Below are 19,374 nucleotides of genomic sequence, written 5' to 3' on the forward strand. Positions count from 1 at the left end.
ATGGTTCTTCTGCCTTCCTGTCGCAACACAGCTATATTTGTCTGCAGGAAACTTGGTCATTAGACTCTTTAGTGTTAGATGGTTTTGTTATATATCAATCACCTGCGAAACGAGGCTGTAAGGGCCGCCCTTTTGGTGGCCTGCTGACGGGGGTTACCAACACTATGAAGTCCCGGAAAATACAGTGTAAGGCTGAAGACCAGTTATTGGCGGTGGAAGTAGAATATCCTACTGAAAATGGTAGTAGCAGATTTCTACTAATTAATCTGTATAACCCTCCCGGAGCAGTAGTAAGGGACACCTTACATGAGGCCATACAGGATTTACTGTCTACCTGGACATTAAGAACTAGCAACGTTGCTATCATTGTTGTGGGGGATTTTAATTGCCACATGTCTGACGACACTCTTATACCCACCAATCCAGGTCTTAGTGCGAAGTCCCTGATGACCCATAGTAAGAGGGAGAATGAAGGACTTGGGTGGTTACAATTGTTCGAAACCTGGGACTTGGCGATGATTAATGGCCGCACTTTTGGGGACAGACCTGGGAAGCATACTTGGGCAAAGGGATCATCACTTAGTACATTAGATTATATATTTATGAGCCCCGAGATGCAATCCAAAGTAAGGGATATGTGGGTTAAGCCTAATGGATGGAGTGACCATGCTGCACTGCATTGCTCAATATCTATACCGATCCCGCTCACTCCCCTAGCGCATATTGGAGATATACAATCTAATTGTTCAGGAACCAGAATTATATGGTCAGAGAAAAACATTAGAGCGGCTTCTGAAGCTCTCAAACTTACCACCATACAGGGCCTTCATGATTTTCACGATATGACGATAAACGAAATTGAAAACTGGATATCGGGCTTTTCAGGTTACCATGCTTCAGCCAAAAAGGGCCACATGTTAAAAACGGGACGTATTTTACCCCCTTTTAACAGAAAAATCAGAGATGCCAAGAGAGGGCTTAGAAGAGTGATCCGTGGCTTAAAAACCTTGAATCTTTCTGAAACCCAGTACCGCGAGAAATTAAGAACCACTAAAACTCTATATAGAGCTGAGATCAAAAATATTAAGAGAATAGAGCGAAATAACAGGGATCAGCGACTCATAACTACGATTTGTGCTAGGAACTCACGTAGCATATGGGCACTTCTCAATGAGAATAGAGGGAAAGTTATAGGCCCTATGGTCAACCCAATTGACGAGAATACATGGGTAGAGTATTAAATCGTAATACGAAAGAAGAGGAGTCCTGGAGTATACCTATGGAGAAGGCCCCGACTATTCCCCCTTTTGATGTCTCTTCGGAGGCAATTCTCAATAAAATTGCCTCCCTTAAGTCTTCGCGAGCCCCTGGCCCTAATGGGCTAGCGAATATTGTGATCAAAAATAATTCTGTATTCTGGGCGGAGTTATTCTCCTTACTCTTTAATAAGATATTAGCCCAGGGAACTATCCCCAGTTCCTGGCAAACTGCCATTCTTATTCCAGTATTCAAAAAAGGTAGGCGCTCAGACCCTAACAACTATAGGCTTCTATCTATGTTAGATATCACAGGGAAACTATTCGCCTCTTTACTACTAACTGAGCTGCAAAAATGGGTTGATAATGCCAATATACTTAGCAGATTCCAATGCGGCTTTAGACGGGATTTCTCTACATCTCATAATTTACTGGTAATGGACATATTACGCACTAGAGCGCTTAGTAAAGGACAGCCCCCGATGTATGCCCTCTATATTGATTTTAAGGCCGCCTTTGATTCCATCCCTCGTGAGCGGCTCTGGGCCAAGTTGGAAACAATGGGATGCCCATCAGGACTATTATACTATCTTAAATTACTCCATCATGACACCTCGGTGCGCCTTAGACTTAATCAAGAGGGTAATACAACTAGAAATGTGTCTCAAAATAGGGGGGTTAAGCAGGGCTGTGTTACAGCACCTCTTATTTATAACTTATATGTCTATGACATCCCCGCGGCTCTTACAGATGTGGACAATTGCCCACCAAAATTGGGGGATGTACTGTGTGCCGTTTTGGCCTATGCTGATGATCTGGTAGTCCTAGACAACACCATAGGTGGCCTTAGGGGCTCGGCACATATTCTTTGGGACTATGCTAGGACCAATGGTTTGTCCATTAATCTGGATAAAACTAAAGTACTCAGATTTACCAGGAAAAGGGTAACCCGTGTAAATTTGGTGGTACATAAAAATCTTATCCTCTATGCCCCTTCTTACCGATATTTAGGAGTGGAAATAGAACCACTAGTTGATTATACACTATGCAAACAGGGGCGGACCACCCGTGCATTACAAGTAATTTCATTAGTTTCATCTTTTACTAACAAGCAGGGTGGTTTCACCTTATGGGGGACTCGCCATCTTTATATGCAAGTCTTTGTCCCTATGGTTATATATGGCATTGAGTCGCTGTTACCAGTTGATTTAGAGTGGCTTCAAGTGATCGAGGGCAAGTTCTGGAGACGCATGTTGGGACTTCCCCCGGGGGTACCGATGGCTGTGATAAGATTGGAATTGGGCCTTCCTTCATTGAAAGCTTTGATATTGAAAAAAAGAGCTGGGTTTTATTTGAAGATAAGTGGTTCCTCAAATCCTTTATTGTCGGTTATTCAGCAGGAATTAACTAAAAAACATACTACCGCACCTTTTTATAAAGATATGAGTAAATTCTTTACCGACATTGGCTGGACTCATAGAGGGGCTTGTGTATCTAATGAAACTTTAAATGCACTTGAGAAAAAAGTAGAAATTTGGGATTGGTTAGAAAATTTCTCCCACTTGAGTAGTCTCAAGTCATATAATTTTGTGAAATACCGAACATATCAGTTTATGAAACCACAGGCCTATTTATATCTCTGCCCTACCAGAAGACTCCGACGATTTATCATTCTGTTCCGATTGGAACAGTTGCCTACTCTAACCAATAGAGGAGCTTGGAATAATATTCCTGCTAATGAGCGGACATGTCGGCTTTGTAAATCTTTATCGTGCCCAGAAACAGCTAGGCATCTTCTGACGCAATGCCAGGCCATGAAGGAGCCGATTATAAACTTTTTGGGTGAATTTGTGCATGATCTATTAGCCATCCATGAACTGTCGTTCTGGCATTACTGTACCAACACTTGCAACATGCACCTATTCATAGCACTTTATAATGTCTGGCAAATGACTGAATTAGGCTGAGGTCTTTAATTAGATCTGAATAATAACTGCCTAGTCATCTGTTTATCTTATTTTATTTCAAATTTAACATGTATTGTATACTGATGAACTTATGATTCTTGAAACGGTTTTAATATTTGATGTTGATATATATGGCTTCATGTTTATGTTGTGTTTGTAAATGAAATATGTGTAAAGTTTGAATTTATTTTCAATCTATATCACATTAAAGAATTTGATTTGATTTGACTTATGCTGACGATTTCCTCCTCTTTAATCAGAACAGGTTGGGATTGTGACTGATTAACAAATTAGTGGAATTTGCCAAAGTTAAAGGGTTAAAAATTAATCCCAACAAGAACCGTATTCTGGCTATCTCGAAAGGTAAGAAAAAAAAAAGTTAGTTTGGAATATAGAAAGACAATCCATAGAAAGGTTACGTAAAATTCTCTATCTAGGTTTCCCAATCTTTGCACAACCATCAATCTCTGGGCTGCGAGACTTCTTAAACCAGAAGGCTCTCCCATTGTTAGTACAGATAATAAATTTGGATTGAAAATTTGGACGGTTCTCTCTAAAACCAGCAGTCTAGTTCTATGAAGGGAAAATAGTCCCAAAATTGATTCATGGGATGGAGCTCCACTTCTTGGAACTACAAAATTTTGGGGAAATCATCGAAGGGTTGTTTTGGAGAAGGGTTTTGAAACTTCCAAACAATATCCCAATGTCGGCAATTCGTTTTGAATTGGGCATGGTGTCTTTGAAAGCAAGATCACTGTGGCGAATGATGGCTCTCTTTCGCAATCTCCTATCCCCTGTCCGCAAAACTCTCTATGAGACCTTAGGGAAATTGGTTTTTACCCAAGAAAGCCTTAAAGGGAATAAGTATCTGTGTACGTTTAGGGATTTCTGCCATTAAACCCTTCTAGATTTGTACACTGATGAGGACATGCTTGTAAGAAATCCAGAGAAGGTTAAAAGTCTTATCTATGAATCTGATTGGATATCCACGACTGAGAAATTTCATAGCTACCCATCCCTTTCTCATTTAAAATACAAGCATAAGAAAAGAGGCTTTCTTTCGTTCATGATGACACAATTACTGAACCGTTATTATCGCTCTCTTCTCCTTAAATTAAGGAGGAACATTCTCCCAACCAAAGAAATAATGAAGAGAAGGAAACAGGTAGAGGATATGAATATTCTGTGTAGATTCTGCCAAAAGAAAGGGGTAGTGGAAACCATTTACCATCTCTTCCTCGACTGTACTGAGCTAAATGCGAAAAGAATAAGTGTTTGGGAGAAATTTGCCAAATGGGGAATTCTGGGGGAAGATTAATATGTATGGGCTAGATGCCTGTCAATTAGTAACACCGGGGATGGATTGGCAGTGGCAGGCTTTATTAAATCTTTATAGTTATATTCAAATATCCCTATTGTTATGGTGAATTCTTAAGCTGATCTATCATTACTTCTGTGGAGCCTTGGTGAAATGACTAATCTTCTTTCCGTGCAGTTATCTTTTTTTAGGTTTTCTTCCCTTTGCTGCCTGTATATTGATTCCTAGTTTTTATCTAGGTCTCTAGCTTTAACCTTTCTACATAGTCTTCACTTATACAGCTTATGATGATAAAGTTTGGTTAATGTTTAGAAGGTATACGTTTTGAATTGAGTGTTGAGGCAGTGTGTTCTTCTCTTTATATATTGATATATGAAATTGATTGATTGATTTATTTTGATGATTTTATCTGTATTATTGATGTATTATGAACTTCTGATCTTTGATGACATTGTGTATTTTGATTGTAAACGTTTCATATATAAACCGTATACAATAAAAAAAATATATATAGTGGAGAACCTGTTAGCAGGCATCATTTGTTCACTGTCATCTTTTGGGGTTAAATTCGCCTGTCTGCGATATGAAACGATAAACACATGTTCAAGGAAGGAGACTTGTTTGGATGGTGTGTGTGTGTGTGTGTGTGTTTGTGTGTGTGTTTGGGTTTTTGCATGAGCATCCTGTTTTAAAACGTGTTTTTGCCCTGATATCAATATAGCTAGTAACAATCTAATGTTTCCCAAAATGTGGTATAGAGAAACAGGATCCTTACCTGAGGCTGAACAGCACATTTCCATCTGGATACACGCGCAGCATTACATTCTCCTTAGTTGTATCATGGATAAAAGATCTCTTAGAGTGGACAAAAAACACATCGGGCACCCAGATCTTTTTTTTTAGTCGCCCATCAAACGTCATGCTTCTGTTATTGGTGCTAGGAAATGAAAGTCTCTCATCCTTCCAATAATGTCTGAGGTATAAGGTCATTGTAAAATCCTTGGTGCAAAAAGAAAAACAAAGTTGCATTTTAATGATCACATTTATGAATGTATACAGAATAATAAGAGCATGCCACTTTACCCTCTAATTTATATTAAGACACTTAATTTTAAAGATGACTATTCTAAACACAAGTCTTTAAACAAGAAATACTTAGCAGTGGCGCTGGTGAATTTGTTAATTGGAGGGGCGTAAATATTTGCCACAAATATGCAAGAGCAACCAAGCGTACCGACGGAGCCTGAACCAAAGGACTTTGGGGGGTGTTGTCCGCCCTCGAAAATGCTTCAACTAATGGATTAAATGATGCATTATACAGCACACTTTCTGTAAAGATTTGGGTAAAAAGCCAGACAGTTTGTAATCAGTTTGTAGGGTAACACATGACCAAAAGTTCACAGGCGCATTTTCATGATGTCTTTCACTGTCTACATGCCAATATTTAAATAATTTTCACGCTGGCTGTGCAGATATATTTCCATGCTGGTGGCACCTATATATGCCAGTATTCTGATATAAGAACATATTCATGTTTGGTTTTTGCATTAATGCCAGTAATGATACCCACTTACAGTGAGGCAGCCCCACAGCATCTAGAGACCAGCTCTGTAGTCTGACACTGCTGCTCCACAGGGCAAATTATTAGCCAGCCAGAAAGCTTATACACACACACACATCATCTACTAGTTAAACTTGCCAGGAAACCCCTATAATTAATGGAGTAACCATCATTTCACATTTACTTTCAGGCCTTCACTCACTTAATGACACAGCTTACATAAGTTCGAGTGGACCCTGCATTGAGAGCAGAGTCCTGCCTCCTTTTTGGGAACATAAAATAAGTGGACAGTTGAAGAATTTCTGTGATTCCCCTTCGAAAAAGGAAGCTCATAAATGATGTGACCTTCTTTGCAGGGGATTACAGGAATGCTTTCTGGAGGTTGTACTGTGCAGAGCATGTACATCTCGCACTCACATAATTAGAGCTTGTATGGGTCGGAGTCGATGTGACTCATTAAAGTTTAACTTATGTGGCTATGAATGAGGTGTAAATACATTGCACATTGCATTTCTCACAGTCACATAATGTGACCTTTTAAAAGCAGTGCTGCCAGTTCTCGCTGCTTTTTGAAAAGAAGTCCAGACTGGCAGTCCTACTTTTAAAAAGTAAATCATGGAACGGTCACTGAAGATATAATGTGGACCAGCACCATGTCCCGCTCAGCAGAAAATTGGCAGACATACTGGTTGGGAGTGGTTTTGACCACTGCTGATCCATTTTTTGGTGCCTTCATTTGAGGGAATGATTGATGGTCCCTGCCATATTGATTTATGGTCCCTGCCATAGTGATACATCGAACTCAGCCATTGAGGAAATCCCAGCGTTATATTACTGTGGCAAATTACCAAATTAGATTGGGGTTCTTGACACCAGGACAGCGGCTGATTTGTTAATATTTTCCAGACCTTGAATCAGGTCATTGTTATGAATGGAAGGTTAGCGGATGGAAGACTGACATCCCCTAGTAAAGGAGGCCAGTTTCAGCAACATTCGTCAGTTGCACCAAGAGATGGGATAATCAAGTTCAAGCTTATCAAGAATCTATAGGAAGACCAGGGCCCCAGGAAGTTTAAACCCAGATGTTGCCCTTCAGACAAAACACACATAAGAAGTTATCTACGCCCCTGATGAATGTCCAGATATTTTTGTTGTTTGGACAGAAACTTGTGCAAGTCAGGCTATATGTTGCAATAGAATTGTCCACCAAGTTACACATTGAAGTGATTGTAAAACAATTTGTCATTGGGATTTTGTGATCTTCTCCATTATTGCCGTTTTGTACATATATTTGTGTATTTCTGTGGATTGTGAGTCTTTTTATACTGTTTATTATATTGTCTTCAAGATGAATTTTAGTGTTCATGTGTGTGATAAGTTTGATAAAATTCTAAATATATATATATATATTTTTTTAAAACACGAGTACTGAGTATTCATAGTTGTGATTACAGGCTGAAGCACTTTAGTATACACCATATTGAGTACCCACGTAGTAGGAGGGTTACGAATCCCCCAAGTGCGATTAGCCGTTGTGAGACCAGTGCACCAAAATTGCCAGCATGACCCATTTCAATCTGTAGGTGCATATCCAGTCCTGTTTTTTTCTTTGCATTCCTGTAGTCTGAGTTTTATAATCGGGAAAGTGGAACTACAAGTCCCGGAATGTAAGGGAAAAATAAAACAGGACTGTTAAGCACCTACAGAATGGAATGGATCATGTTGACAACTATGTGTCCACTGACGCATTGCAAATACATCTCACAAAGGCTGAATGACTCAAAATAATTCAAATTACGTGACTGCGACTCTGTGTGACTCAGTCACAAAATTGAAACTTTTTCAGTCAGTAGTCAACTTAAATACTTGAAATAAGTATCACGGACAGGTGATGTTTACCTTATCACAGATTACATAGTCCAGTTCTCCTCCCAAAACGTATGGACATCAGCTGCAGGGCTGGACTGTTCCTCCATGAGCCTCTTTATAGCACAGCACATCAGTCTTGAGCTGAGGGAGGGCATAGTGCCTCCCTCAGCTTGTGGCATCCTGACAGCATCACTTTCCTCCACTCCCTATACCTAATCTCTAAAATGGGCTAAGGTGGGGTCAGTAAACTGTAGCACCAGCCTGTATGAGAGATAGAGGGCAGGGTGAAATGTACACTCTTGCCTTGGGGCATTTTAATGTTAACGCTCCCAGGCATCAGTTTGAACATGGCTTGGAGACCCTTTGATGTCTCGCTGGGCTCAAACTGCACTGAGCATTCCCAGTGGGGATGGCTCTTGAGAGCACTTGCCCCACTGGAAATACAACACCGCCAGCCGTAATCTAGGAAACAAATCAAGCAACCTCTAGCACCGACTCATACCGATCTGCTGCCTCTGCTGCACACGTTTAATTTGCATTGATGCGAGGTGCATCAATGAAAATGAAACGTGTACGCACATTTATTTGGTGGGGCACCGAACACACCGCATTAATGGGCTAGCCGCCTCTGATTGCTTAATTTATACATACTGGAATTTATTGAGGTCTATTCCACGACCGTACACTGTGTGGTCGAGCACCATTTGCATGGGTCTGTAGCAGTGGGCGGAAGCGGTTGGGAGCGGTGCTCATCTACTTTTTTATCAAATTAACTTTTAACGTTCATATATTTTTACTTTAAAAAGAAACCATTCTGGAATGATTTCGTTTTTAAAATAAAATTGTAGGAAGAAGTTGAAAGTTGCACTTCAGTGCACTGCACTGAGCGTTGCCTTAAATAGCAATCACGTTTGTTTGGGGGGTTTGTTTTGCACGTGGGAGGGGGCGTGACGAAATGTTTTGAGGGGAGCGGGGGCAGGCTAGCAGGGAACATAGTTCTACTACTTCTTTTCGTACACTTCGATCACAGGTCTGTGGTCCATGCAAATATGGTTCAGGACCAGGCTTGGCCACCTCTGTAGTCGATGTTACAGAGCTGAAGACTTTGCAAAAAGCATGCAAAAATAGACCATCTGCTGATCTAAATCAAGATGGCCTTGACTTTTCCACGCCACGTCTCCCTTCAAGATCTTTGCCATTTAGGGAGGTTCGAGGGAACACCCTTCCGTCCCAAGGGGTACATCAGACAGAACTGGTACAACTCACAGGAGGCTAACACATTGCAGTCGTTTCCCCACATTTTTCACTGCATTAGTTATGGGGGCAACCCCCACTTACCTGCCTTCTACACCCTCACTCCTTCGCCAACACCCAAAATGAAATTCAAAAATACCCTAACCCCACATCCCCCCTTAAAAATGCTTTGAAAAATGCAGCAAAATGGCTATGATGAGCTGGCCTCCATGAGTTGGGCGCGTACCCCACAGACCCACTTCCTGATGGTAGAAATCACATGGATCATGCCTGGATGCAAGTATACATCTGGTAATATGGACCATGATGTTTTTTATGAGAGGACTTGGAATATGCCTGGCATGGTATTGTGGAAGTATTGTAGAGTGAGTGGTATTGTTGAGGTAGGCTTAAGAGGGGAAATCAAAGGTGGGTAGTCGGAAAGCGCAGATGATTATTTTTACTGTGATTGACATAAGAGCACAGTTCAGAAAAAGCAACCGGGGCTTTAGCATATAGAGCATCAAAGGTCAGTTTAAGGATACTTCTGGGGATATGTCATGGGGCAAGGCAAGTAAAGTTTAAAGAAGGATAACATGTTTTGATGCCTGAGGTATGGATAATAATTTGATGGCTAGACTGAAGTTGAAGCCAATGTAGGGTCATTAAATACATGCATGCTGTAATTTTCCTACATAGTCTCATGCACGAAGATTTGGCATTTCAGTCCGATAGCTTTGCCCGCCACCACGGAATGAGGCCTACTTACGTTGCTAAGTGCTCACATTTCTCCAAACTAATGAATGTGACATTCTCTACTGTTATATTTAGATTTCTCAATTAAGTTGTAGCTATTAATCTTTTAAAGTGCACCTAAACTGCATTTCTTCTTTCTACTTGAGGAGACTATCGTCTCCATATGGGACGACCTAAAAACAAACACAGACTCGGACAACAGTACCGCCCTGATGCTCCTCGATCTGTCTGCAGTGTTCGACACTGTCAACCACAGCATCCTCATAAAGAGATTAGAAGGACTAGGGATAACAGACACTGCCCTACTATGGATCAAATCCTTCCTAACAAACAGAACAGAAACAGTATGGATGAAACCTTTTAAATCAAAACCCAGAGACTCCACATGCGGAGTACCACAAGGTTCATCCTTCTCACTGTTGCTATTCAACATCTACATGTACCTACTAATCAAACTCATCAAAAAACACGGCCTGACATGCTGCAACTACACCGACGATACTCAAATAATCTTCAACATACAAGATACCCGAGAAGAAAACACCACACTAGAGAATTGCCTTCGTGACATATTCAACTGGATGAACCTCAACCATCTCAAAATCAACCCAGGCAAAACAGAGATAATGATCGTATCAAAAAAGGGAGGAGGCATAAACTACATCCCGTGGCCAAGAGAGCTTGGCACCACACCAGAACCATCATCAACTGTAAAAAACCTAGGGGTCCTGATGGATAACAATCTCACTCTAGATCCACAAGTAAACTCTGTAATAAAGAAATGTTTCTTCCTCCTGCGAGCAGCAAAAAGGATCCTACCATTCCTGTCGTTCGCCAACAAAACACCATCATCGCTCTGATCATGTCCAGAGTAGACTATGCCAACAGCCTATAACTGGGCATGCCCGAACGACTTCTAAAAAGACTGCAACGCATACAAAATGCAGTAGCCAGACTCCTCCTCAAGCTACCCCGAAGAGAACACATCACACCCGCGCTAAAAATACTACACTTACTACCACTAAAACAGCGAATAAAGTTCAAGTCCATGTGCATCACGCACAGAGCAATACACAAACAAGGTGCAGAATTCCTAAGTGACAAACTACGCCTACATCAACCGACAAGAACACTAAGATCAAGCACCGACATATGCCTGGAACCAAAACACTACAACAGAAAAAAACTTGGAGGATCGTCTTTTTCCCACCAGGCACCCAAAACCTGGAATGACCTACCTAAGAATATACGGAACACAACAAACCACCTAGCATTCAGGAAACTCCTCAAATCATGGCTCTTCACAGGGTAACCACAATGGCGACGCACCAGAATACACAGACATTAAAACAACGATGAAAATAACTCCAATCCCGGCCACTCTCAATCTGGACAAACAATCAAACCAAAGAACTAACCACTCGACAGAGCATAAGATACCATGGAAAATAGCCACAAAATGAAGACCCCAGAGACTGCATCGTTAGACCCAGACAAAAGCCCTCAAGTGACTCACCTACTCGCACGTACCGGACGCACCATATCCAGACCGGCAGACGCATTTAGATAGAACTGAGAATATTAGCATGGCCACACTTGATGGAATTGTGGACATTGGCCTGCGTCACATCTAGAGGGGACTTTGAATGCTAGCATGCCCGCCCTCAGATAGAATTATGAATATTAGCATGCCTACATTTAGATAGAATTGAGAATATTAGCCTGCATCGCATCTAGATAGGACCATGAATGTTTGCATGCCCGCACCTAGGTGAAAACCTGAATGCCAACATGCCCATACCTAGATAGATTTCTGAATATTAGCCTGTGTCGCATCTAGATGGGACTTTTAACGTTAGCATGCCCGCACCTTTGCGAAACCTGAAGACTAGCACAGGCCACACCTCGAGTTGTGGACATTGGCCTGCGTCGCATCTAGATGAGAATGATTGAAGGATAGCAAGCCCGCGCCCAGATGAAACTTGAATGTTGGCGTGTGCCACACTTGGAATTGTGAACACCAGCCTGCATAGCATCCAGATAGGGTTGCTAGTGATAGCATGCCCACACCTGGACAGATTTCTGGACGCTAGCTTGCGCCGCATCTGGATGGGACTGTTACTGTTGGCTTGCCCACACCCAGATAGAATTCTAAACATTGGCCCGCGCCGCATCCAGATAGAGTTGTGGGGGTCAACGGGTGCCACACTGGGACAGAACTGCAAATGCCAACATGCCAAAGGTCAGGTAACCCACTAACCAATATAAGCTCAAACTCTGCATACTTATCTCACTCAAAAACTCACACAACCATCTCTCACACAACAAGCCGCACGCACTTCCCAACACAGCAACAACACATAAGCTGGACCAACAGCGCACGCGACCTGTCACTGATCCAATACCCGCACCAAAGCTCAGCATCTGGTGTATACCGAGTTGAAGCTGCCAACAGAACACCACTCCTCTCACTATCCTACTCCCTCTTCACCTTACTAACCCACCCCACCCCACCCCACCTTACCTTATCATTTGCAGATCCGACAGAGCACCTGGGGACCAATCACGTTGGTGATGGTGCGCGGTACAAATACCTTTAACATTTAACATTTAACATTTTACTGTGAGTGTTCTCCGTTACATCACACTGCCTACAAGAGTGTAACTTTAACAAATGCTCTAGATGAATATCCTGACAGTACTTTGGTGGCAGAGTATGTCATATATTTTTGTGCACTGCTTACACTCAGTATATCTGCATAGGACTCTCCGTGGTCACATGTTGCATCTTGAGCCTTTTAAAATGATTAAAACTCACAGTTTTACCATTCTTTTAATTCATTTTTCTATAGTCAAAATCGAAAACTGTCCTTGAACTTAAATGTGTTGAAGTATTTAATTATTAACTTCTTTATCATGATGAATTATTGGCATCTGTTTGTTCCTTTTTCTTATTTTTCTTCATATTCACTGTATGCTTTGTACTTTTTTCATGCATATACATATTTAGGTGTGTATTGTTGTGCACATATATTTACCCTCTCTGTATAATGTTGTTCTGTTGATTATACGTATGTGTCCTCTATTTACTATAATCCATAACATGCAATAGAAATTTTATTTGACATTAATAGAATTGCATATTAAAATGGTACTACCAATTTATTTTGACAACATTAAATATAAGGATAATATCACAGTAAATAAAAAAGTAAAATGTATAGGTAGAAAAATGAAAATCAAATATGCTTACTCCATAATAAATAATATTTGTATCAGTATTATACAAATACTCTCTAGATGAATATAAACTAGGTTAAAGAATCCTAGAGTAAGCATCCTATTTGAGTCTCTGGCAAAGAATAGCTGTCATATCTGTGTATAGACTACATTTCATCTGTGAACCTTTTTGAAAACTGAGTCAACAGAGAAAATCTCCTCTTAATTCGATATCCATTTCGTACCTGCCCCAATTCCCCAGAATTATATTTCAAGAATAACAAACATTGAACAAATCCTTGAATAACTTTCACCCCCAGACAGCAGACTTTGATATTTCCCTTTATAATCAATGTGCTAATAACAATAGCTATGGTATGCTGCCCACACACCAACATCAACTTCCTCAAAGCGCCATAAGACCCCCACCTCTTAATGTTTTACATCATGACAAACCAGAATGTTACCATGATGCCACCCCAACCTGCCGCTTTCAATGTAAGTACAACTTTGTACATCATCATCATGTGTAAGTGAATCTTATATCAAATGTTATTCTGAAAACATCAATCCCCAACAACGCGACTATCGTAACTCCAACAACACCCAACTCCACCCTGATGGCAAACAACTACTCATCACATATTCCCAACTCTCAGTCCCCCTCCGAACCACAACATACACCCACCTCTCCCTCAAAGGACACATCATCCACACTCACTGATAAGGGCAACACAAGTTTCCCTATGTCACCACCTAATGCCTTTGTGCTCAATTTTCTTGCCCTGGTGGAGTTGCAGGGGAAAGCAGGCAGTTGGGGTGGTCGACCAGTAGAGGATGATGATGATGAATTCCTGAAGGCTTACTTCCTCCTCTCCTGAATGTCACAGAGGAGGGTGCATATCAACAAGAAAGTGTATCTTTGTATTGTTATCAAAGGAAAACGTGCGATTCACTTAATAGACCCATCCATTTGGGCAATTTCTAGTCAGGTTAGCGGGTCTCTTCAGATCAAGATTATGGGTCTACGAGAGGAGTGTCAAACCGGAGTGCATGAACTCCAGGCCTCCTTCATCCTCTGCTTCTGAAGTGTTGTTGTCACCATCCTATTCCCCCTCATCTTGTACTACCCTCTACCTTGCACTTGTACTTCTCCAGCCTTAGTACTGTATTCCCAGAAGTTATCTCTGCACTGCCCGATTTGCAGGCTGTTCTTGTGGATCCAACTTCTCCTCCAATGTTCCCCATTGTGCACATCCTGCGAAGTACTGAATGGGGTTGATAGTAAGTGGAAATGCCCCCTGCAGCTCTTGGAGGATCTCCGTGGCTGCATAATGTGGTGCTGTGCCTGCACCATCAGCACTTCAAAGATCTTCTCCAATTATATCATCTGCATATTTCTGGACTTCACCCTAAAAAAATTATTTGGATGATCTTAGGAATCTTGCCCCCATAAATGTTTCTAGGCACTGCTGTCTTCATTCTCTGCAACAACAATATCAACTGACAGAACCTTCCCAGGCTGCAGGTGGCAGAGCTTCTCATCAGAATCTGCCAGTGGGGTTTGCAGTGGAGGAGGGGCATGCAAGGTTGTAGACGTGGCCATGGCCATCCTGACAGCTTCATTGAGGGTGTGCAGCTGTAATTTAATCTTTGGCCATCTGCTGTGGCAATTGCAGCAGAGGTCAGATGGAGGCAGAGAAAGAGGCAGTGATGACGGTGGCTGTGAACGTAGTGGTGGCACTGAAAGTTGAGACAGTGGTGGTGGAAGCCAGTAGTGGGGTTGGGTGTGTGGAGGTGGGTTGCGGGTGGTATATGGATTCCTGGGGCCAGCTCGTGGGGACATATCAGCAACTTAGCTATCACTTGATGTGGCAGCATCAGATGAGACTGCAAATGGCAAAGAGTTAGTGGTTCTACATACATGTCCCTGGGTGTGTCCAACTCACATGGCATTTGGAGACCTCTCGCCTGTTAGTCTGGCAATTAGGCGTTTGACCTAAGATTTCTGCTTTTCATGTCACAGATCTGACTATCATGGTGTATATGATCAATGTAGCTATTCATTATTTGTGCTAGCCACACTTGTGGCAAGTGTAAGTTAGGCCATAGTTGTGTTGTGGTTTCACATGCCAATTCATGTGGCATTAGTTTATGAACACTACAAAAGGGAGGCCTAACATAACGAACACTTAGGGACTGCAGAACAAAAGGGTTTCATCAAAATGACTTGCTGTAGTTATCGATTTAAATCCCCCTTCTGCTGTATTTCCACAGTCGTGCTTCTGTAATTGCACGTTTTTTATATTGGTAGGATTTGTGGAGACCTTTCTTGCCATGTGGTTTAGTGTACCCTCTGGGACTTACTACGATTTATTTGGGCAAAACATGTCTCAGTATGTTATGGGTAAACATTGGTCACAGCATTTGGTTATATGGGTGATTTCACCTTAGAGCAGTGTTATGCACAACTGCTACATAGTTCTCCAGAAGGCATTTTGTAAGAAGCAACATTTGGTTCAGTCTCTATAATAGTGGGGATTAAACCATATTTTAAATGCGCTTACCTCTGGCTTGAGATGTCCAATACCCCACCTACTTGCTACCAAATCTCCTGGATGCCTGCCAGGTAGAGGACAGGAATATTCCAGGGGCAGAGGATGAGCAGTGGAACCGTGCGCCCTTAAGATAGCCTCGGAGTCTTTGTGATGGTTGGTGAGCCACAAGAGTCCACACATGGCACTTCATATGATTGCGCTGCTTCTTCACCTCTTCAGTGGAATGGGGTGAGTGGGGATTCCCACAATTATCAATATTATGGCGTTCTAGTGACTGATTTGTTTCTTGGCAGCTATTTAGGACAGCAAGTGTCCAAACAACCAGGAAGCCTGCTTAGTGACCTCCTCTGCCAGGACCTTGAATTTAATTTCAAATATGAGAAATTCACTGTGCATTGGAGATCATCACTGCCATTGCCTCCTCTATCACCTCGCAGCATGAATTAGTTCAGAATGGATTATGATTTTCAAGATGACCACCACACTACCTCTGTGGGGCTGCCTAAGGGGCGAGCAGCTATGGTAGCCACGCTAACTGTAGCAGTACTATATGCGGTTGGAGCCACTGCTGTGGCAGCTGCGGGAGCCATAGATGACATAGGATGACAGTTGCTCATGGTAAACTGGGAGCAGCACAGTGGCCGCCTTTGCTGGATGGCAGTGCCATGTGATGCTATGCGGGGCTGGCATATGTGCTCCCCTGTGTCTCTGAATGGTGCTGTGATGGCGGTGGGAAGGTGGTTTGATCAATAAGGTGAGCAGCAGGATTCCTATTCAATCACATTCCATCACAGGTCGTGTTGTATCTTGACTCAGTCAGTCGTGTTGTTTAATCTGTGCTTTGTTCTGGTTCTCAGCTGGTGAATAAAGATGAGGCGGGGTGAGAAGGGGCAACTGGATAGTTCTCACTGTAATTGGAGTTGGAGATGCAGCTGCTGCCTTAACGGTACTGGTAACCTGATGGAGAGTGGAGTGGTGAGCCAGGACTTCTATTATTTGATCAACTGTTGGCTTTTGGTGGAATGGCCCTCTCGCATTCCTTCTGGCTCACTTTGAATGTTATTGTGACTCTTCTCTCGTTATATCTGTTCAATGGATGTTTCCGCTTTTGTGACTCCCCTGATTGCAATCTCTCGATGGGGTCTGTTTGTAGAATTTGGACGCTGTACAGTTGTGCGCCATTAAGTATCATTAGCAGTCTAGCTTTAACATCAAGATATTATAAGAACACCCTTTTCTGCCTGCTTGCCAGTATTTGTTCATATTTTGTCTCATTTGTGCTGTTCCGTAGGTGCCTCTTTAGCCCTCCACATACTAGTTAAGGTTTTGGTTCCATTTTTCTTTTTGCCTTGCACATTTTTCATTTGCTACGCTTTCATATTTACAGTTTTTTGGATCAACTTTACATTTCCATTTTCTTATGGTTTTCTATTTATTTCTGTCCTGTTCTGTATTGTAATAATATAAGCTACAAGAGAGCCTACTTTGTCCTCTTTTTGAAGGGGCTGTGTGGGTGAGGATAGGGGAATCTAAATGATAAAGGTTTCCACAAAAATAGCTTCCTGTCGCAACCCTTTGACTTGATGATCGCTCGGTACCTGGGGACCATTGACCTGGAACGAAGCAGGCATCTCGCTTTCATTTAAGGAGGTGCAGAGACACAACACAGGTTACGATTCATACTGCTGCATTGAAATCTGGGTGTTCTTTTGAAACAAGTGGTTCTAGAAATATATGTTTAATGTTGACACACTATTACAGACGACTGTGACAGAACTGTTGACAAGCAGACCTAAATTGCTGCACTGTGGTGTCTGGTGTTTGTGAGTTTACAAATTACTTAACTGTCAATAGATAAATACTGTTATGACACACAACTAGGTATCATTGTGACAGCCCAACAAGGAAGCCAATGGATATGGCTTTGGTTTGTCTTTTACATCATGGGTAATGTTATGTATTTACCATCTGATTAATTGTGAATCAACAAAGATTATTTAGGAAGGTGTTGCTAAAAACCAGAGAGTATTAATTTTATGTATATTGTGAATGTGATTGTTTTTTGTAGAAATTGTTAAAATTAAAAAATGATATTTTTTTTAAGATGTTGTGCCCGCAGCCCAATCAATTTGGTATGCTAATGGAGATATAAGAAGGGAGATATTCATAAAACAACACAGATTGTTGGGACAGGGAGCTGTTTTGGTGGAAACCTTAATCATTCTGTTCTGTATTGTACTTCACCATCATGTCAGTTTTTGTACTATATCATTAATTATGTACAGCGGTTAGGCATTAAGCAATTAAGAAATAAATAAAATTGAAATAACCATGGTATGTTCTGCGTATGTGCTTTAATGGGATTTACAGTATTTTCTGTCAGCACATTCAGAGCTTTACATTTTCTGAATGCAGAAACTAACGTTCCCTCACTTTCATTGGTTAAGCCATAATCAGGAGGACACAATGAGAGGGGGAAATGGAAATGTAGGCTTGTAGATTATTTATAATAAATCAACTATACCCCTAATGCGGACCTGATAGTACTGTGCTCTTTCTGTATTTCGTTTTATAATGGTACACTAAAGGTGTAGATGGACCTTTCCTAGAACTAGCCCATATAATCATAAAGCAAAGACCATTGTTTTAAGATAAATCCAAGAAATTATGCATGCCCAAAGGATTTACTAACAGCTCTAATTTTGGAAGGTTGCCCATGTAAAACATTATTTTAATGAATGCGTTGCTGTACTGTGAAATATGCACAGATAATACAAAGTCCCAGGCAAATATTCTATGCTTTGTGATGAATCCTGCGCAATCATCACTAAAGCCCAGCCTAAAGTCTCCTCCCATGTGGCCAGGGGAAGGCAGCCGCTACTTGATCCTAACCCTGGGGCTGGTAACATGAGGGAGTATTGCATGGGAGGAGACGGCTCTCAGGGGGAAGTGGTGACTCTTTTAGGAGAAATGCAGTATTCATTCTTTTCTGAGGATGAGATTCCCATAATACCTAAATATCTAATGGTATGCTGTCAATGTACGGTTCCCTCTACCAGAACTACCCAAAGTACAGAACATGAAAACTCTTTTAACCAACATAAAAGTGGGACACTTTGGGTTCAGGAAGTTAATATCACAACTTCTAATTGTTATGATTCTGCCTTATGTTGAGGTCCATCACTCAAGGGTAAATCTCTAACTCCTTTAACAACCTCCCATGAATGTGAACACTCTCTGTTAATAAATCAGCTTAAATTAACTGAAAACATTACAGACTTCAAGTCCCATAATGCGTGTAGTACTAGGACGAGGAAGAGGGACTCTGAGTTGATGAAGTATCATGAGCAGTCTAGATATTGTGGCAGAAAGCACCTGAGCAGGACTTTTAAATATATAAATGGGCTCCAGGTGCAGAAGGGAAGAGAAGCTGAAGGAGTACTAGCAGCGGCAGCAGGATGCTGTGCGGGAGAGGCTGTAGATGCAGAGGAAGCATGGCCATGTAGAGAATGCGCAGCAGGAAGCGGTTCTGAAGCACACCCCGCAATGTGGGAGACTAACTCCCCACACGCCGTGAACTGTTCCAGTATTGAAGTTGCACTGGAGATCACACAGAGCTGCCACCCCTCCCTTTAAT

General features: G+C 41.7%; 1 protein-coding gene across 3 annotated transcripts in view; it reads right to left on the bottom strand.

The window, feature by feature from the left end:
- GABRR3 (gamma-aminobutyric acid type A receptor subunit rho3) overlaps positions 1 to 19,374 on the bottom strand; it is a 2,040,413-nt gene that overhangs the window by 1,351,807 nt on the left and 669,232 nt on the right. For all 3 annotated transcript variants that reach the window (XM_069639257.1, XM_069639256.1, XM_069639260.1), the window contains exon 4: positions 5,317 to 5,540. In XM_069639257.1, the coding sequence (XP_069495358.1) occupies positions 5,317 to 5,540 (224 nt within the window). The remainder of the gene's footprint in view (positions 1 to 5,316; positions 5,541 to 19,374) is intronic.

This window comes from Ambystoma mexicanum, chromosome 7q, assembly GCF_040938575.1.
Source record: "Ambystoma mexicanum isolate Mex_15411 chromosome 7q, UKY_AmexF1_1, whole genome shotgun sequence".
NCBI classification, from domain to species: Eukaryota; Metazoa; Chordata; class Amphibia; order Caudata; family Ambystomatidae; genus Ambystoma; species Ambystoma mexicanum.